Source organism: Corapipo altera, unplaced genomic scaffold, assembly GCF_003945725.1.
Source record: "Corapipo altera isolate COAL_440 unplaced genomic scaffold, ASM394572v1 122, whole genome shotgun sequence".
NCBI classification, from domain to species: Eukaryota; Metazoa; Chordata; class Aves; order Passeriformes; family Pipridae; genus Corapipo; species Corapipo altera.
In genome coordinates this window covers 1,172,490-1,194,110 of record NW_020884961.1, presented here as the reverse complement: position 1 = coordinate 1,194,110, position 21,621 = coordinate 1,172,490, and the positions used below count along the sequence as shown (strand labels likewise).

General features: G+C 46.8%; 1 protein-coding gene across 1 annotated transcript in view; it reads right to left on the bottom strand.

The window, feature by feature from the left end:
• Positions 1-1,347: 1,347 nt before the first annotated feature.
• Positions 1,348-21,621, bottom strand: part of LOC113957006 (protoheme IX farnesyltransferase, mitochondrial) — a 103,898-nt gene continuing 83,624 nt past the window's right edge. Inside the window, exons 6-7 of the mRNA XM_027664115.1 lie at positions 17,046-17,278; positions 1,348-3,646 (exon numbers count right to left, since the gene is read on the bottom strand). Of these exons, the coding sequence (XP_027519916.1) occupies positions 3,198-3,646; positions 17,046-17,278 (682 nt within the window). The 3' untranslated portion in view covers positions 1,348-3,197. The remainder of the gene's footprint in view (positions 3,647-17,045; positions 17,279-21,621) is intronic.

The window sequence follows — 21,621 nt, the reverse complement described above, 5'->3', positions numbered from 1 at the left end:
CCAGGGTTAGGAGGGACAGGGTACATCACTGCTGGTTTTTTCACTGCCACATAAAGATCAGGTATTTCACAGCAGGGAGTTGGAACGAGATGGTCTTTAAGGTCCCTTCCAACCCAAACCACTCAGTGATTCTGCAGGACCAATTCAGGGGGAGATCCTGAGTAACCAGGATAAGGAGATGACAACCAACCCATATTCAAGTTCTCCAAATGGGACAAGGAAAAGAAAACATTGCAATTCTAAGCAGGAACTGCTGTTTCAGGTTAAAGGAGCCATGCAAAGCCTGATGCTTGCAGGGCCCAGCAGAGAGATGCAGGAAGCCCAACTTTATCTCCTCTGCAAAGCCATCATGGAAAGGCATCTCATGCACCTCACCTGCCTCTTTCCTGCAGGATTTGGGCAGCAATATCAGCAGTGCTGGAGGGGGGAAGGCTGCCATTAATCCTCACAGGGACCACAAACACCCCTGGATGAGGGCAGACAGCTCAGGATTTTTAATTTCCACAGTGGCAACAGCAATATTGAAAAGGAGACCTGAGAGCACCTGCTGCACTATCCATTTGCAAAAAAGGCTTCAGTTTGGCCAAGTGTTTATTTTCAAAGCACATGTAACAGCAACACTCCCAAAAGGCAGTAAAATGGTAGTAGATGGCTTCACCTGTTTATGGCCAGCTTGTAGCAGAGGTCCTAGGAAAAAAAAGCTTATTTTATTAAGTATTTCTTACCTTTAAACCCCAGATCCACTGATTCTAAAGCCATGCTTTTTCTCCAGGCCAGACTCACTGGGTGTGGAGATGTTGGTGCAACTCAGTGACCTGCATTCTGCAGACACTCAGTGATGATTACAAAGCTCCTGTCTAGCCCTAAACCCCGTGAATGTTACACATTTTGGCCCTAGAAATGAAGATGACTGTTCTTACAAGCTCAACCACAGGCATGTCCTTGGGACCTTTAATCAGAATGGAATTCCTCAGGACAGCACCCGGGATTCACAGGCCATCTGAAGCCTGGCTCTGGAATGACTTAGGAGAAAACCACAACCTTCCTGCTTCAGCACCACTTTCTGCCTCTGGGAGCAAAATCCGTGAATTTTCTTGTAGGCCATTTGCTCTTTTCAGGTTCCTCTGTCAGCTTAAGGTTGACCAAAATCCTTGGTTTCGCACAAACCCTTTCCACTCACATGCAACTTAGTTTCAGTCGCTGCTTGCACAATAAATCAGTATTTCACAAGCTCTTGCAGCGATCAAGAACATGCTGCTGTGAGAAGTGCCACAGAACCACCAAATACCTTTGCAATTAACTGAACTGGACCAGAGTTCCAATCATAAGTGAATACTATAGAACAGCTTTGGAGTGTTCATCTCTTTTTGTACAGTCTGTACTTTATTGCAGAGAAGACTGGATGCATTTTTAAAACAAATTCAGGAGTTGCACAGTTTCCAGACAGTTCCACGAAGTGCTGCCCACAGTAACCTGAGCACAACAGAGCCTGTCAGACAGTGAGAGGGGACTCCAGCCTGTCATCTGCAATCGCTCCAGAGCCACCAAACCCCGCAGCCAATTATTTAAGAGCCACATAAAACAGGTGGCCCTGCTCCTGAGAGCACCTCTACCAGCACAGCAGGGGCTAAACCGTGTCACTCCTGATTTACACCAGCATAACCCAGACCAGGAGTCAGGCTTGGATCCCGAGAGCAGCCAGGGAAGGTTTTGTGTCAGTGTGATCTGCCTGTGGTGGCAGATTTGTGATGTTTCCTCAAGGATTTTACTCAGGATCAGGTTCGAGACAGTGTCTCCCATTTCAGGTGTTGCTGTATCTTTGGATTGATGTTCAACCTGCTGCCCAGCCCCTTTCCACATGGGAAAGAAATCTTGGCATGGGAACACATCAAGTCGTAACAGGCACTGACTACCACAATAAACTATCCCTGTCTCTGTCTGCCCTGGCTGCTGCTGTGTCTGGGAGCATCCCAGCAGGTCACAGCCAGCCCCAGGCAGGCTGAGGGTGAGCCACAGCCCTGCAGCAGGATCACAAGCACTGTGGCCAGAAATGTTCTTCAGTGTATCAGATATCAGAGATAATGCACTTTCCTTGGGAGACCATCTCCAATAATTGCTTTGGAGGGACACAGGCTGCAGCAGCAAGTGAACATTACAGTATTAGGCTAAATCCGCAACCTTTTTTCTGTAAATGTGTTTCCTTACCTATTAATTACCCTCAAAGTGAAGCCTTTCTCTGAGCCACCACAGTGTGACATTAAACAGAGCTCAAACTCTTGATGCCAGTCCAGGGCTCATGAGAGGACGCCGAGACCGAATGCACTGGCACAAGACACATGAGCATGGAAAATCCTTACAACCACCCGACTCTGGGATCTGCTTCCCACCTCCTCCACTTTTCACAACCTCACTGCCATAAACAGTAATGGTGACTTTTACCAGCTGAAGATCTGATACCCAGGGCTCAAACTCTGAAGATGTAAAACCACATGAGATCCAGAAGTCCCCTGTGATGGAAGTACAGCAGAATGGCTCATTGTGTCCAAGGGATGTGCTACAGGAGAACTTTCACCTGGAGGGTGTTTAAATGCTGGTGTGTGGTGTGCTGAAAGGCAGTTTTCCTCACTCCTTTAGCACTGTGCCAGTTGTATGCAAGCCAAAAATCTACTGGGGTGAAGGGGAACCTCGGGAAAAGCAACTGACTGAAAAAAGCCCCCAAAAGTGAGGGGTTTGGTGTGACACCAGTGCAGGGATGGTAGGGATTGAGACAAAAACCCAACCCACCGTGTGCCTCAAAGCTTGAATTAAAGGAAAGGGTGCCTGGGGAGCAGGGTGAGAAATCATTCCTGGGTCGCTCCCTGATGGCTTCGCCAAGGCTGCCAGTGCTGGGGGAACGTGTGCGCATGTGACTTGTTAACTAACCCCACCACCCATGAGGACAGAGACCACGGCTCACAGGGACTTCAGAAGGCCACCCCAAAGCAAAATCCTAGTCCGGGATGAGTGAAGGGACCTGAGGCCCCCGAGTGCTTTGAGCTCTCCTGGTTACTCCCTCGCAAAAGAAAATAGAAAATCATCGCATGAAGTGGTCGCTAGGCACGAACGATTCTTCCTCAAACAGATTCCCACAGGATTCCCCGCTGTGATTACTAAAATAAACTACCTGATGTGCCACGAGGACAACATACAATCGACATTTAAGGCAATCTAATTTCCATAGCCCTCCCATGACTTTCCCCCTTTCCCAGCAGGTCGCCTTTGTCGTCCTTCTCCAGGGCCGATTTCTTGCAGGTGAACATGACCAGCAGCAGCATGGGCAGGTGCCACAGGCTGCAGAAGAAGAGCTTCCTGGAGCTGCTGCGATCTGCATCCCTGTAGAACCGAAAGCCGAGGTAGGAGATGTAGAGGTTGATGGGGAGTGAAATGATGGGGAAAGTCCATGTGGTGATGTCGAGGACAGGAGCCACCGCCGACAGTCCGATTAAGGCCAAGCAGTGTCGCAGAGCCACCCTCCTGCACAGCCCCGGGTGGGTGACAGACATCATACAGTATCCTCCTCTGGAGTAATCCTCCCGCAGGCCCCAGCTCAGGGCGTTGAAGTGAGGGAACTGCCAGGAGTAAAGGATCCCTCCTAACAGCAAAGCACCTGTGATGGGGCAGAGAGAAGGACATAAGAGTTAGAAGGTCCCTGCGAGAAGTGCCACACACAGAACTCGGTTGCCATGGGCTGTCTGCTGCCAGCACTGCACACACGTGGCACCCGTGGCAGCTGTGACACTGCTCAGGGCAGCTCCATGAGATAAGGAACCTCTGGTTTTAATGGTATCCACATAGGGTTGTGCACGGTGGATTGTCTGGGTTTGGAGTACTTAATTTGCAAAGCATTTCAGCAAGTCACTTCCTCCTAATGAACCACCTCTAATTTGTTTCTGCAACTCAGTCTCTACCTGAGGGAATTGGTGGGAATGAAGCAAAGTTGGGCAAGAGGCTGTTTTCTTGGAAGCCTCTTGATTCTACTCCTGGGTTCCAGAGTTTGTGCATCCAGAGAAAAAAAGAGCCAGTGGGTAGAGCAGTGTCACCTCGAACAGACACAGGGAGCCCCGCTCAGTGACACCACAAGAGGAGGATAAGCTGCTCCTCCTGAGACCTGGGCACACACCAGCACCCTGGGAGCCTGGAGCACGGCTAAGCTCTCTGCCTGCCCACTGTGGGAGGGAGGGAACTGCTCCTGGCATGGGAGAAACTCCATCATGGACCTGGGCGGGCAGCAGAACTGGCAGAAGCTGCTAATGAGGTGGCAGGAGACGGAGAACTTCTTACTCCTTCAAACCAACTGCAGAAACTTTTAAGCAGTTTGATCAAGTAACTCTGTTCACACCAATTAACTACTCTTCCAATTAAAAAGGAGTTGTGGAAGCACCACATTCCCACAGCTCTCCCTGGGACACAGCACAGGGCTTACTGAGGCAGGAGCAGCTTATGTGCTGATTTCAGAGCTTCCAGGAGGCCCTCAGACTAAACTCCCTTCACTAATTTTGTCTGAAGACACAAAAAATCCCCCAAGGCTGTTGCACATTATGAGCATTCCTGGATTTTCCTTTTGTTTCCCTAGCTCCCAAACCCTCTGCTCCGGCATTAACACTTTCTTTGCATCTCCCTGCCTCCATGAGTTCTTTCTCTATGGAAACTACTTCTCAACTGGAGCCACGAGTGCAGCATTTTCTTAGTGATTTGAGAGAAACAGAAACAGCAACACTTCTCTGCACACAGGTTAATATATTTCAATTCTTCCCCAGACACTCATTTCTTCTCCAGTGGCTGCTTGGGCTCCAACAAAGAACAAGTCACTGTGTCCTCTGAACAGCTTCATGGTTCACATCTCCTCTCCATCTGCTCCTTGGGGCTGTGCATGCCTAGCTCTTGTCTCAAACAGCCCAACTTACACTGGTGCTGCCTTGCAAATATTAATAATCTCAGTTTGCAAAAAAGCCTTTTTTCCCCCCTCTATCTTATCACCAGTGAGGGAATGCTCCATTAGATTTCATGCAAGTTTCCAATGGCTTATAAATCCAGTAGTGGTATAAAAGATCCATCTCACTGCTTTTTAAAATGAGTTACAAATACTCCTTGAGGTGAGTCTGTGCCTCTGGAAGTTGATTATATGAAGCACAGAGACGGACACACATACCTTGGGGGTGCTGCTTTCAGAACATTGTCTGCCATGAATTACAGGGGATTTCACAGAATCCCAGAATGGTTTGGGTTGGAAGACCCAAAGATCATCTCCTTCCCACCTCCTGCCATGGGCAGGGACACCTTCCACTAGCCCAGGTTGCTCCAAGCCCCATCCAAGCTGACCTTGGACACTTCCAGGGATCCAGGGGCAGCCACAGCTTCTCTGGGCAACCTGTGCCAGGGCCTCACCACCCTCACAGGGAAGGATTTCTTCTTAATATCCCATCCAACCCTGCCATCTGGCAGTTTGAAGCCATTCCTCCCTTTCCTGTCACTCTAGGCTTTTGTAAATAGTCATTCTCCATATTTTTTTAGGCCCCCTTAGGTACTGGAAGGTGGTTATTAGGTCACTTCATTTCCTGGACTATGGCCCAAAAGGCTGCAAATCCAGCTATTCAATCCTACTAAAGTCAACTTTCCAGGTGTGCATGTTTAGCACCTTCTATAAATTGGAACTCACCAATTGTTAGGACAGTTGAAAATGGTGCACCCCAAAATTACCAATCATTTCAGAAAGTCGTGGCAGGCAAAGTAATTTTGGCCCTGACAAAATAGGATTTGATTCAGTTCTGATGAAATGGAAGGGAGAAGCTCTACTGAAACAAACCAAAATAAAACTTACTGAAGGAGCAGCTCTCCCTACACCAGGAAGAACAACAGGGAAAATGTTCCTGTCATAAGTCATTCTTTAGCTCTTTCCTACCTCTTGTAAAACACGTTACCGGAGGCGAGATCCTGAACGTGATAAACCTACGAGGGGAATATTTTTCAAGTTCCACATCTGAGGCGCTCCAGAGACATTGTTCAGAACTTAGGGAGAGGTGAGCTGCAATTATCCATCAGCTGAGGACGCTTAAGCAGATGGAGCCAGGCCCAGGACTTGGAGCTGAGGCTGTCCCTGCTTCCCACGGCTCTGGACCAGCCGGCTTTTCATCCGGCATGTGCCGCGTCCCTGAGTTTGGGCTCTAACACAGGCTTTGCTTATTCAATTGTTCAAATGTTGTGTGCAGCCAAGCTCAAAACACACCCTAAACCTCAAACACACAAACCCCTTTAACAGTTCCCTAACTGTAACACACCATTAAAAGAAAAAAAAAAAAAAAAGTCATCTGGAGAAACTTTTAAACACAAACAGACCAACTAAACTACTTGAGGCTGGATTCCCATTTACAAAGCTCTGGTTTTTACATGCAAGCCTTTGGAATTTAATTACTTTGATTACATTACAACCATTGAGATAATTGATATTTTACAGAGAAGCTGAACAGTAAAACAATTTAATAGGCCATTATGAGGATTTGAACTGACCGATCTTTTTGTTCAGTTCCCATGTGCTGGGACATCCTGTAATTTCCTCGGCCCAGGCGGAGATTGTCGGGTTGTCAGAGATTTTTAAGTGTCACGTAAGACTGATGACTGGCAAAGCACAGCACACGGTACAGTACAATCCACCATCAAATGAGCTCACAGTAGGAACCCTGTCAAGCCCAGAGCAGGCACTGTAATGCTCATTAATTACTAGATGAATGTTAACTATGTCATAATTAAGTCAGCTGTGTTTTTAAGCAATATTACAGTGAGACGAGCTCTGGAGACTAACCTGGTTCAAAACAGAGCTGAGTCTACTCTGCGGCCTCTGTGTAGTTCCCAATAGTTTGGGAACTCAGCTTAATAATTGCAAATCTCCCTTTTCCCCACAGAGTTTGTAATTAAGGGAACACCAGACAAGGTCGTTCCCAACAGGAACATGTGGAGCTGGTGCAGGGTTTGCAAAAGCAAAGCTGGATGTCGGAGCAGAGACGTTGCCTGGGCAGAGACAACTGGTACCCAGGGACACCCTGGGACAGCATGGGTACCCAGGGGACAGCCAGGAGACAGCCAGGGGACAGCCAGGGGACAGCCATCAGCTCAGGCTCCTCCCCAGGATACCCTGAGCACAGGCAGACTGACAGGAACTCGGGTCTCTCAGCTGTTCCGCAGGAGTTCATGAACTGCAGGATCACAAGCACTTGGCTCGTGGACATCCCAAACTCCTTGGCCTTTTAGGCCAAATTCTTAATTGGTGCAATTGAGCCCATTTATGACCAATTCTTCACCTTTCCAAGTGTGAGAACCTGGGACAGATGCAGCAGACACTTACAAATCCTGGTAACTCGGCAGATGAGTCCTGTTTGATTTTGGAAATAAATGAAATCTGTTAAGGCAAACAGGACCTAGGTCTCCAGAATTTTTTCACTCTTGCATGTAAAACAGGTCTAAAATGTTTTCTTGTTGAGTTCCAATTCTTTAATCACTTTGCCCTGGCTTAAATCATCTCAAAAGTTCCAGGATTGAAGAGACCCAGGTAGGTCCTAAAGCACCCCCAGAGCTAAAGATAAATAACAGGTTTTACTGTTCCTCATGAATTTTAAGGTTAAGCTATTATTTCCTTTCTTAAATTCTTTTTTGAAGTATTTAAATAGTAATAGACCTTCTTTTTAATAAACAAGAACAAGCTGAGATTTTTATTTTATTTTAATATCTAAGATAATGCCAAAATGTCAACTGGTGTAGAAGGAGGTAGAAAATGGTTCTTTCTTTCTGTAAATATATTTTTATCTAGCGAAATACTGAAACTTCATAAATTGCACTTTCCCTAAAACAAACAAGACATTAAATTCCAGAGTCATTTGGAAACTGCTTGGCAAGATGTTTTAAGGCTCAATAAATTTGGGAAAGGCTTGGAAATAATTGTGAGATGAGAATTCCAAAAGCAACTGTTATGACTCTGGGTTTGCAAAGCACAGCAGCTGACAGCCTAATTTTCAGAATTACAAGAGCAAGAAGCATCCCCCTCTGAATTCTGCTCTTCATGGTGTCAAGAAGGACATGTGTTACCCCTAAATTTTGATTAAAATTTCATGGTTTATTCCTTTCAGAGAAATTCATGATGATCTCATTTGCTGGATGGTCCAAATCTCAGGTGAGGGGGCATTGTCAGTGCCTGAGCCCAGGCCTTAGCCTAGGCCAGACTAAGGCCTTGGGTGGGAAGAGCATCTAAGAGCAGGAGACTGATGGGTTTTAGGGTGTCAATCCTTGCAGGCCATGAACTCTGACCACTGGTCAACACCTGGGGAGGAGAGCAGAGCAGTCAGGTACCAACAGCTCCTTGTCCTGCCCATCCTGGTCTCACACCAACATCAGTGACACCGGGATGAAAAGATCCAGACCCTACTGCCAGTCCCCCAGACTGTCCCTGTAAAGGATACAGAGTTTGTTCAAGTCCATACATCTACTCAGGAAAGAGTGGGCACGGGCAGCTGCTGAGCCATCAGTGCCAACAGAACTTGTCCTGAGCAAACAGAGTAACCTGAGGCCTGCAAAGCTACTTTCTCATCCACTAAAGGGCAGGAACAATGTTTGGATCCTGCTTGACTGTCTCGTGATGAGGATGCCACTCTCTTTAGCAATGATTTGAAATGTGCCTCTTTCATGCTGGCAACACCTTTCATCATCAAAGAGCTTTGTACCTTGCTCAGTTGGCACACGGGGCAGTGATGGCTCCACTCACACAGGAACTCTTTCAGCTGTCTGCCTTAAATGAGGCACAACAGCTGGGGATGGTCCAGTTGAAGCTCTCCAAAGAATGTGTGAAGACAAGCTCCAGAAGGGCAGAGAAGGACTTGAGCTACAGGTGGGCACAGGCTGGAGCACAGCGTGTGTTGGTGGGAGCTCCAGCCCCTGGAGTGGGGCCAGCTGGAATCTGACCAGCCTGGGCAGGCAGGTGAACGTGGGCCTGTCCACACAAGTCAAGGCAAACATGTCCAAGGTTATCTACAGGGACTGCTCTATCAACACTGTGCTCCTGAAAACAGAGGAACAACTTGTGCTCTCGTCTTGTCCTTCTCATTGTTCTGTAGACAACACACCTTCCTTCTGCACAGTGTTCTGTAAACCTCTCATATCACGTCCAAGCTCCATTCAGGACAAACACCTACCTAATTAATCAATAAAACAAAAAAAATGAGGAAGGAGGAGCTAACCTGTAGCACCAGTTCAAGAACAGACTCGCTCCTTCTGTCTTCTTGCTTTGGTGCTGCATATGTACGGCTGGGAAGTGGCCAACCAGGCATTAAAATAAACATGGAATAGTTAAATATCAGCTCCAAAACAGATGTTGAAATCTTACTGCATTTCCCAAAGCTGGTGTTTACTGCCTTGGCAACCTAAGAATGCTGTTTTGCTTAAAGCACAATTTTAGTAATTCTTCAGCCTCGAATAATGTGAAGGAATTCTAAAATTATTTCCAGACCTCGGTAGCTCTGACTTATGAGAGGGAAGCACCGGCCCTTTGTCTCTAGGAAACGGGTCCGAGTTTGGCTGCTGTCAGGAGGGGAAGGCTTTGGCAGTGTAAGCTCAGCCTCTTAATGGATCGTAGGCAGGAAACAACCACACACCGTTTTACTTGATAGCGCACAACTGGCTCTCCTCCCTCAGAAGATGTTGAACAAATTACTCCTCTTTAATCCAGACAAGGTAGATTAGAGCTCAGAGACTTGACTTGGCCCAGCTGTATCCACCTGCTCTCAAGCACCCGTGCTGTCTCAGGCTGCATTTTTTACCTTTTCTGCAGGAAATTTAACACAACCAGCCCCAAACCCCTCACTGCAGTCCTGCATGAGCTTTACAGGATGTTACACTCACAGGAGATGTACTGGATGCATCCCCCAAACTTTTATTTGCTGCCTTTTCTTTTGTGCTTGTTCACAAGTCTAACACAGCAGTCCTCTCTGGAGATTTCTAACTATGCAGCAGCTATGGGGGTAAAGAAAGATTTTGGAGTCTTGTCAAAGCCTTGTTACCCACTGCAGGTTCAGTGTAACGGTAAAGGTTTGTTTGGGGGAGCTGGTACAAAGATTGAGTGGTTTGGAGAGTCATGGCCAGAACACACTGTAGTGTCCTGATCCACAGGGACTGGTTTGTTCAGCTCTTGGTGGCACCTTCTGTTTGTGAAGGAGAGCTGGAAGGTGCAATCATTGCTGCCTGTGCTTCAGTTTTCTCTGGTGATGGAAAATGACTGCTGGGTTAAATCAACTGGCCTCCAGTTACAAGTGGTCAAGATACAATCACTCCTGAGGAAAAATGTTACCAGCTATTTAATTCTGCCCACTGTCTTTAGAAGTAGGAAAAGGATTAGCTCCTCAAAATTTACATCCTAATTTGTGATTACGAAGCCTTCTCAAACACAAAGACCTTTGGGAATTATCCAGTCACTAACCTTAACCAAACTGATGCAATTCCCCTCTGCTTTGCCCTCATTAGCACTACAGTAAGACAACAACCGGCACTTCTGCTTCCACTGGGAAACAAAAGCAGATGCTCTGGCTTGTGTTGGACGCCGTGGGAGTGGTGAAGCAGCCTTGAGAGGGAAAAAGGCAAAGTATCACTTCTAAAGCCCCACACAAGGTCCCTGGGCTGGGACAATGGTCCCAATGTCAGCACGGGATGAGCAGCCCGGCCCACATTGTGCCCCTTCAAGGTTACACGGTCATGGAAACGGAGGGCGAGGGGGAAAACACTGGAAAACTCAAAAGCTTCATGGTCATGGGTTTCAATAGCTGTTCCTTTTGAAGGATGGCACAAAAGGCCTGTGGAACAGGAGCGTCTCAGGCTGTGATAGACTCCTCTGTGGCAGCACAGAAAGGGAAGGGGATGTTGGCCGTGTGTTTGGCTTGTCTGCAAAACAAAGGGATGATCCTCAGTGTCCACCAGGAATAGGAAATGAAGTTGGCTGTGGGGTTTTACACCTCGAGGGAGTGTTCCTGGCCACTGCCTTTAACAGGAGGGAGCCAGATGTCCTCAGGTACGCTCGGCAGGCAGAGAAAAGCTGTGTGCACGTGGATATACATGGGCATTCACGCTCCTTGTGTGACACACAGCAGGTTATTGCAGCCAAAAGCCTCGCAGGGAAACACCTTTCATTACACAGGCAAGGCTGAGAAAAGCAACAGCACTGTACCTCAGCTCACCCCAGCAACAGATGCCATAAAAAAAGAGCCTGGTGGGTAAGATGAAAATAGTCTTGTGCAAAAATACATTTAGGAATTATTTGTCAAAGGACCAGACTCGGCTGAGGACTCCAAACCTGCAGAGCCACACAGGGGGCTCCTCGTCAGCCACCTCCTCCAGGCTCCACCAGGGCTCCCACGAGCCTGAGGGTGGGACTCCCTGCTGCAGCCCCCCCTGTCCTGATTTCCCTCTGGGTGCTGTGTCACACCCCCGGGGCTCAGGGGCTGTCACACAGCCCAGCTCCTCCCCGTGCCCCATCAGCCACAGCGTAGGGAACGGGGTAAGGGCACGTTGCCTGTGAACTCCTGAGGTCGGTCCCCAGGTGCCCCAGCGACGGAACTGCCACTTCTTTTGTCTCTGGTGAAGATGGAAAGGGGGAAAAAAATAGCCCACTGGCTTTTGTCCTAAATTCAGACCAGCTGCTCACTAGTATTGTCCCTCTGCCTCATTTTTTACAGTTTTTACCCCCACAAAGCACACTCCTGGGCCCCCAGCTCCAATTCTCATATGTCAGTGACATGAATATCTCTGTTTCCTCTGGAACAGACCACAAATTCTGCTGTCTTTCATCTGAGAAGTGAAACCCTGAAAAGCTGAGTTTACTAGAGGGAGTTTATAGCCGGAGCCTCCTCTGCTCTGGCGGCAGGATGCTGGAGCTGCCCCGCTCCCAGACCTGCTCCCACATCAAGGGGCTTTGAAAGCTCCAAGTGTTTAACTAGAAGGGACACAAAGATCTCAAAGCTTACTTTGCATGCAATTAAGCTGTTGTTTTGCTCTCCCTCCTCCTGGCAGACAAGTGCTCCACCAGGGAAGGTATGAGAGACTCCAGCCATTGACAGGTTGGGTACAGCCCCCCCTTTCCCCTCTTCTCTTTTTTTTGTTACTGAAACCATCCATCTGCCAAATGTCACTAGCTGATAAGAACTGCCCGTTTTTAAATCCCCTTCTGTAAATAGATGTTGGCTGACATAATTAATGTCTACCATACAACACAATTTGAATTACAAAGTAAAGGCAATTTAAAAATCAGCCTCCACATGATTACAATTGATACTGAGTCTATAAATTCCATAGCCTGAGGAATTATTTAAATTTCTGAAAACGAATGAAAATCAGTACAAGATGTCTTTCAGGAAAGCGAGACCAGAAGTGGAGCATCTGAGATAAACTAAACAGTCTCTTGAGATAAACATTCTTTGGTGCAGTAATACCTACGGCTCCTGGGCCACCACGGCTCTGCAGTGTCTGCCGAGCTCCCAGGGCCCTTATCTGCTCTGCCACCGCCACCTACTCTGAATAAATCCCCTTAACTGATAAGCACATTAGGCTGAGGAGCCCTGCTTGTCACTCCCATCTCGCTGGGTGGTTTGGATGAACTCCGTGGCACCGCATTGCTCCACTCCCGGCACCGACCCCGCTCGCCAGTGATCCGGCCGGGATCCACCTTCAGCTGGTGGAAGAACTGCAAACGTTGTGGTGCTCCCAACATAAAATGGGACTGTTGGAGCAAGTCCAGAGAAGGCCACAAAGTCGTTAAGGGGGCTGGAGCACCTCCCCTATGGAGACAGGCTGGGAGAGTTAGGGATGTTCAGCCTGGAGAAGACAGTTTATGTGGAGACCTCACAGCACATTTCAGAATCTGCAGGGGCCACAAAAAAGCTGGAGAGGGACTGATCATCAGGAACTGGAATGACAGGACAAGGAGTAATGGGTTCAAACTGAGAGAGGGGAATTTAGATTAGATATACAAAAGAGGTTTTTCCCTGGGAGGGTGGGGAGGCCCTGGCACAGGTTGCCCAGAGAAGCTGTGGCTGCCCCTGGATCCCTGGAAGTGTCTAAGGCCAGGTTGGATGGGGCTTGGAGCAACCTGGGCTGGTGGAAGGTGTCCCTGCCCATGGCAGGGTGTGGAATGAGATAATCTTTTAAGTCCCTTCAAACCCAAACTGTTCTATGATTCTGTGAAAATGTATAAGGCAAAATATGGGTGGTGGGACTTGGAGACATTTACCCCAGATTCACTTTTCCTGATAACTAGAAATAACAAGTTTAAATGGACAACAAACATCTCTAACAAGGAAGCTGCAGCATTAGTCTGGGGAGGAAGACCAGCAACACAAGAAGTAATTTAAAGCATGTACATGTTGTGCCTCTTGAACAGCAAAATTAACAGCTCTGTTCCTTCCTGTGATCCCTGTGCACAGGCTCAGCAGCATTGTGGCACATCCAGGAGCTCTCCTGAGTGTGGATCCCATCAGGAGGAGGATCCAGCACAGGACACACTGCCAAGTTTTACCTCTCTTCCTCTCTCTATGCTATCACTTAAAGCTTTAAGTGAATTTCATTATTTTCCTGCTAGTCTTTCCCTTGTAAAATAATTTGAGGGTTTCTCGATTTACTAGAAAAACAAATCTTTTCAGAAACAAATAGGGCCACTAAGGAGCAGTGAAATCTGCTTTTAAGGAAGCAAACGTGTTACTGCAAATCACAGGCTGGCAGTTAAGCTGTGCATAAATACCCCAGATCCCTGGCAGTGATATCCATGTGATAAATTACATTTATCACGCACCTCTGACCGTCTCACCTGCACTCACTCCCCCAGCGAGGAAATGTTAACATTCCTGATCTTTCATCAGTCTCAAACAGCTGCCATTAAAAAAAAACACACACCCCCCCCCAAAACCACAAGAAAGAATTCCACATCTTCCCAGAGATAACCTTATCTTTCGCGTTTGAAATGGGAGGTTTTCCCTAAGTCACTTTGGCACAAAATCCAGGGTTGGGGGTGAGATGTTCCATCAGGCTTAAGAGCATATAATTAAAGTTCCCTATCAGGGGCAGAAGTAGAAGCAAGAATTCTTGGGAATCATCATGAGATCTGCCAAAGATTATAGTGTAAGAGATGACTCAGAGGGTGGGGAGGCCCTGGCACAGGTTGCCCAGAGAAGCTGTGGCTGTCCCTGGATCCCTGGAAGCGTCCAAGGCCAGGTAGGACGGGGCTTGGAGCAACCTGGGAGAGTGGATGGTGTCCCTGCCCATGGCAGGGGGTTGTAACTGGATGATCTTTAAGGTCCCTTCCAACCCAAACCATTCTATGATTGCATGATGATTCTCTACATTACAGCATTTGCACCACTGCAAATATGAGGGTCCCACATTTTCATCCATGATATTTGTTTCTCGTGCAAGAAACTGCCAAGGTATTAATCTTTGAAACGAGAAAATTATAAACAAAATGAGGACAAATTAAAACAGGGCTGTTCCAGTCTGAGATACTCCGTTGTTCCCTCTGTTAGCTCTGTCAAAGGACACGAGGATCTCGCAGCAGCACCACGTTGTGGAGCTCCTGGAGGGAGCAGGCACAGCTGTCCAAGGGCACCACACAACCCTGCCACACTTGGCTCCCCCCTCTGAGGGTAATGAAAGGGCTACACTTAAACATTGTTTTCGCTACAACCAGCAGCATGTACAACAATGTGGCTGCTGTGAGAAGATTACAAGGAGAGAAAATCCACAGGAAAATGTAAACTCAAAAAACCACCAGTTAAGTGGTGAGAACCTTCCTTCTCATTAGTTTCCTGCCTCCCTTCCTTCACATTCCTCTTTGTTATCCAGTGAAATGATCTTTTTTTTTTTTTTCTTTTTTAAACGAGGTGCAAATGCATTTTCACACCTCTACCTAAAACTAGGTTAAGTCTCCACACTAATTACACATTATTAATGAGTTCAGCAACTGTGGGCAGGCTGGTTGGGGAAGGGACTCAGGTCTGCACGTTGTGTATGGATGCACATGGATGCACCCCTGTACTCTGCATGGATTTGATGCTGCCAGGCACAGGAATAGAATGTTTAACACTGAAAATCATAATCTACATTGCCATCCTTTTCTTACATTTACCTCTTTTCTCCTTAGAGGTGTTTGTGTTGTTTTTTTTTTTTTTTGTTTGGGGTTGGGGTACTTTTTCCATTTCTTTCAATACTGAAATGCACTAAAATATTACATTCCAGTCCCTGTTTTTTGGACTCTGCCCAGATGTAGTTCATTACAAAGACCAGTATCACCTCAATAACATTTCTTTCTCTATCAAACAACCTGCCTGGCCTCCCTGACACAGACTGGGAGGTGACTGCAGGAAGTTTTAGGTACCCAGAACACACTGGCTACACACCAACACAGATTATCATGTTCTGGAAAAGTCTGCTTGGGTGGTTTAAAGTGATCATCTTCCACTGATGGAATCACTGCCAGAGAGCAACCCCTCCACAGCAGAGCTGGCACAGGGACAGATAACCACATTTAGTTGTAAATTAGAGAGGCAGAGCTCACCTGGGACACCAGTGGTGCTCCCTGCTGCCCTACAGGGACAGTTTAGCTCTCTGTGAAACAGGTCTCAAAGAGTGAGTTGGAACGTGACAAATTAAAGATAATGACAATCAGGGCCAGTTTAATGTGCTGGGTTTTCACTGCAACCTCTACAGCAAGAGCTTTTGGTGAGATGCAGCTCTGCACTCCAGCTCCTCCAGCCTGGACTTTGCAGGTGAAGCACAGGCACGTGAAAGTCATCCTTGGACATCAACTCTGCAGGGTGGTGCCAAAACCAACACAGAAAGCCCTAAACAGCGTTAGATCCAAGGTCTAAACATCTGCAGCCAGAATGATAAAGGTCTTAAAATTATATGTTTTGTGTTTTCAATTAATTCTATAGAAAGACAGAATAGTTACAGTTGGAAAAGATCTTTAAGATCATCAAGTCCAACCAAAGTAGAAGTAGCACACGTGTTGGAAAAAAGCCCCACACCATCTTTCATCCTAGATCTGGGTTAGATCTGTATGGGAACATGTGGACACAAAGCCAACTCAGACTGACTTTTATTAGGAAGTGCCTAAAGAACAGATTTTACAGAAATTCTGATAATTTCTGGTTAAAAGCCTTGCTGTTGAAAGTATTATTCAAGCCTTAAATATGCCCCAGTGTGGGACGAGTGTGTGCTAAAGCAATTCTTAACAGACCTATTAATTGTACTTCATTAGTTTCTTCAGACTAAAAGTTTGTGGAGCCACTTTGATTCTTAAGTTTCTAGCTGGCAGGAAAAACAAGCCCTGATTGTGTCAGAGTTGAGCTGCTGAAGAGATCAGTGTTTTACAAGGGATGTAAAAATGGTTCACAGTTACTAAAATAGAAATCTTCGTTTGCTTTTCAAGGAGGAGGGAAGGAACATTTATAACTTAGAGTTTAGCAACGGGCAATTAAGAAATACACCAATAAATTAATCTTCCCAGGACATTTTCTGGCTTGTAGAAAGACAGTAATAAACACATCTGGGAATTTTCCAGCTGAAAGTTCCTTGTAAGTTGGATCTTACTGGATAGGGTTTTAATCCTGAAATTATGTAACATTTTCTTCCATGTGAACACATAAGATGCTACTTTCCTTCTAGATATTTTTAAGATGGTCTAAACACACATCCAATAGGACATGCTGCTTTATCAGCCCTCATAAGGAGAATGTTACCAGAATTTATCTGCTTCTGGAGCACTACCACAGGATCATGGAATGGTTTGGGTTGATGGACCATAAAGCTCATCACATTCCAGCCCCTGCCATGGGCAGGGACACCTTCCACTAGTCCAGGCTGCTCCAAGCCCTGTCCAACCTGGCCTGGTCAGGTGAACAAGCATAAAGAACAAAGTTTACTGCCTTTTGAGTAGGTTTTTTTAGTCACCCTTACAACCCCTCCCCCTGATGGAAGGCATTCCTACTCACCAGCATCCAGACTCCCGGTAGCCGCGGTCCAGCCCATGACGGGGGGAATGGCCCCGACCACAGCTCCCACCCACGTGTTGGCAATGCTCATCCTCTTCATGGGGGTGTAACAGCACGTGTAGAGGAAGATGTTGAAGGCTCCCAGGGCCCCGGTGAGAGGGTTCACTCCCAGAGTCAGCAGGGCAATTCCTGGGACTCCGCAGGAGGCAGCGAAGCAGACGGCGAGCAGGGGGCTGTGGGGAGAGGGATGGAGACACAGGCTGAGCAAGAGCTGGTCTTAAAGAACGACTGCTGTCCCACTCCTTTTGCCTCCTCCCCAAAATTAAGATTGATTTTTTGTTAATTTTTTCCTCACCCAGCCCAAATTTTCCCATTTGAACCCCCAAGAAGAAAAGCCTTTCAAAAAGTTAAGCCAGTCGTCCCACAGCTCTGCAATGGAAACGATTCTTCATCTTGTGATCACTCTGTTCACCAAATAAAATCCAAGCTCTGCAGGTATTTAGCCCTTATGGAGAACTGCTGCTTCCAGCATATCTTCCTCCTTCACTTTAATTTTAGTAAATTTTAACCTCTGGAAAAAGCACTCAGGGTTTGGAGTGGATGAAAAGGGTTGGAGCTTGTCAGATTTTTAACTGATTGCAGCTATCCAAGGGATCCTTCGAAATGCAACAGGGTTAGACACAAAATTAGGAAGCATTTATGAGAAAAAGAGTACATTCAATCACTGCAAAATTACATCAACAGGAATAAAGTATTTTTTGGCTTTACTGCAAAAAAAAGCCTGAATGTTCTACACTCCCATTTAGCTGATGCACTGAGCTGAGCAGGGGGAGCACCCCAAAGCAATGCTGGCAACAGAATCAAAACTGATTATCTTCTAAGTAGGACTGGAATTAACCGAAGATATTTTAGGTTTGGCCAAAAGCAGCAAACCACAGAGATGCAAATTATTTCTGTGGATTTGTACTGCACATCAGCTGAGAGCTCTGGGAAGGTTGGAAACTCCTGTTAAAATCTGACAGAAAGAGGTTGGAGCTATGTAAACTTCTGCTAATAAATTCCACAATAAACATCCAAATAGGAAGAACAAGGATTTTTTGTTTGGCTACCAAACCCACACTACACAGAGAACACCATGACACAATCCTAAGGAAGCTTTAGTTGTGACCCTTGTGCCAGATCTGCTGGTGGGGATCTCCTCACATGTGCTTGCTCGAGGTGGTTGTTACGATGGGAAGAGAGAACTAACAGCCTCTAAGAAATAATGTGGTGTGGGGGACCTCTGGAAGGGAGGAAAATGCCATTAAATGAGTTGCATTTAATAACCCATGTGGATAAATACACACTTGTAATCCACGTAGGAGCAGAAAATATGTGTGTTTGCAACAAAGGTCTCTGCATGAAGTTCAGCTTTACACCTCTTGTCTAATTGAAAACCATGCAGGCTTTGTGTTCTACAATCACTCTGCCCTCTGGCCAAATCCTTAACCCTAAAATACATGTTGCAAGCCCTGTTCCAACCCTCATAACAAAAAATTTGCTGGTGGGGATGAATTTTATGGGAGTTTTATCAGCAAAAAAATCCTACCATTCAAATTTTGATATTTAAGACCTTTGTTGGGCCAGTGTGGTACAGAGATCCTAAATACCTGGAAGAACTAAAATGAGCAAACATCACACTGAAGATCTGCCTTTAGTTTGAATTAAATTGACATTTTATGCAGTTTTGCAAAACCATCACCAGATTTTAGGTAACAAAGCACGCACAGGGCACGTTTCCACTCGGTGTTACTCAAACATGGGGGTAGAGGGAGGGTAAGTCATTGCCATCCATTGACAGGGAGATGTGTAAAATTTGAGGCTTTTTTCAGGGAAGGAGCCACAGGGAGCTGTGCCCTCTGGTTCTGCAGCTCGTGGAGCTCTTTTGCAGAGAGGCAGCAAAGCACAATCTGTGCCACAAATGGCCCCAACGCCGGCTACAAACAACGCAGTGCTCCGGAGATGTTGGCCCTCTGTAGTGAAAGCCTGACTGGGCCTGGTTAAACAAATCCATCTTGACTGATTCCTGAATAAAATACAGTCAGACAGTAAACACCAGATTCACACAATACACTCTCGAGGCCACAAAAGACCAGCGTGACCCTCCGGGGCCGGGCTGCCCACGTTGGGCCCCACGGGGCTCACGGGCACAAATGAGGGCACAGTTTGATCTAATGCAACGAGCACTTCTCTCACTAATCAACACTGAAGACTTATCTACATGTCTCCAGTTCAAAGGAACACTGCACACCACGAGCAGGCACCAGCCCTTCATTTCTCCTGTGGGACGGGAAGGTGAAGGCTGGGAGAGCAAAGCCAGAGCTTTGTCTCTCTCCCACGCCACTTCCCTGCAGCACCGACTGCCCTGTGGTGCCAGCCCCGATCCCAGATGTCTGCTACATCCATGTCCAACCAATGGATCAGAAAAAAGCCTTTAAAAAATAAGGCTTTCTCAAAAGGGAAGGGTGAAGTTATGTGGCCCAGACCTTCAAAAAAGTTGCTTTGTTCCTCGCGGATGAAAACACATTTTTGCTTCTCAGTTTCTTCCTTTTTGCCTCTTCAAGGGAAGTTCCTGGAGGCACAGCACGTAGTCACAGAATCACAGAATGGTTTGGGTTGGAAGAGACCTTAAAGCTCATCTCAGTCCACCTCCCTCCCACAGGCAGGGACACCTTCCATTATCCCAGGTTGCTCCAAGCCCCAGTGGCCTTGGACACTTCCAGGGATGGGGCAGCCACAGCTTCTCTGGGCAACCTGAGGCAGTTACTGCCTGTAACAGTCCTAATGTTCCCACAGGAGGACATCAAGTCATTGGGGCTGTTCCTCATAAGCAGTTGAACTATTTTACTTTTAGACACTCTGAAAGCATCATATTTTCTACTTCTCTCCAGTGTTACCTTAACAAAGAAGAGTGATTGTGTGACTTACAAGGGCCCTGTCCCTATAACTCCAGTTGAGATTAGAAAGTCAAACTGTGACCTGATGATTCAGCTTGGTTAGTTCTGCCCCTTAAAATACTATTTGGCAGTGCAAAGACACTGCAACCAGAAATTAGGAGTTTGCTTTTACGGTGAAACACGAGGCAGAGGAGAATTCAAATCACTCTCATGTAAATATGTCATGTTCATAAGGCCTAGGAGAAGTATAAGCAACTCCTCACTGGGAAAGAGAGAACATTCAAGGAAAATAGAGTGAGATTTCAGTCCCTGGTGCTGCTCTTTCTCCTTCAGTAACTCCCAGGATTTTAAGAAGACAAGAATGAGCCTAGGTTTAGATCCCAGCAGTTTAAAGGGTATTCTGATTTCCAGATGATGTCTCCTAGGGACCATTATGCATCTCCCTGCTCACATTAGGCCTGTCAATACTCAGGTATGTTGGGTGAGACTCACTGAATGCTCATTGCTTGGCTGCCCACATCTCACTGAGGGACCACAGGAGACCAGGATCTCATTCTGGAGCAGGAGAAAGGGCTGTGATGCTGAGCTGTCACTGGGTTTGCCCATCACCTGATGTCCACACAGCTCCTCGTGCCACCACACAGCCCAGGGTGCACCACAGGAGCCTTGGGCAACCAGTGCCAGGGAATTCTAATGTGGTGGTCACAAGTAGCTGAGGGGTCTCTGCTGGTTTCCCCCATGCCCAAACCATCCCAGGCAGTAAGTGCAGGCTGGTGACAGATGCTGGTCCACACGCCTCATTTCACTTGGGCGTTCACTATGCCGGGGGAATCGCTCCCATGGGAAAAAGAGGCAATCTTCCATTGGAAAGTTGGCCAAGGATCTAGCTCAGAAAGCAAACAGCTTGAGTAAGAAACTAGGTTTTATGATGGATTCTTGGGAGGAGTTGGTTTCAGTTATTTGGCTGATTAAAATCAGACTTTGGAAAAATACTGCAAGTGCCAAACGAGTTCTCTTCAAATTTCAGCTCTAAAATACCCAGTATGTCACCACACAGGGCACCTCCTAAAGGAAAACCAAACCCTGGTGCTTCTGCCTCATTCTTCTTCTCTGTTGGGAATGAAAATAACAAAATCTGCCTAAGAACGGTGCTGAAAGACATCTACCTTCAACTAAAAGCTTTTGAGAACTTCAGCTTGACCCATCAATAATCAAACCTTTCTTGATCCAAAGAAAACACGTTGTCATTTCTCTCCCAAAGACTTCACCCAAAACAGACCTTCCCCAGTCACACTCCACTGAGAGCATCCAAGAGGAGGAACAGGAGGAAGAGTTCAGGTTTCTCCTCATTCAACTCAAAACTTCTGGTGACACAGAGGTGTCTGGAGAGATGCTGTTGGCCAGGGACATCCCAGAGCTGTCGGAGGGAACGGGAGCAGGCAGGAGGAATTCCATGTGGGTGCTATTCAGGTATCCCCTGCACACATGACCACAGGGCATCCACATGGACCCTCATCCAGAGGCGTGAGGAGACTTTGGAAAACGCAGCAGCCTATTTTAATTCATGTGCAATAAAATAATCTCCAAACTAGTTGCCACTTAGAGATGTTCTGGTTATACGTAAATAACGATCCTACACA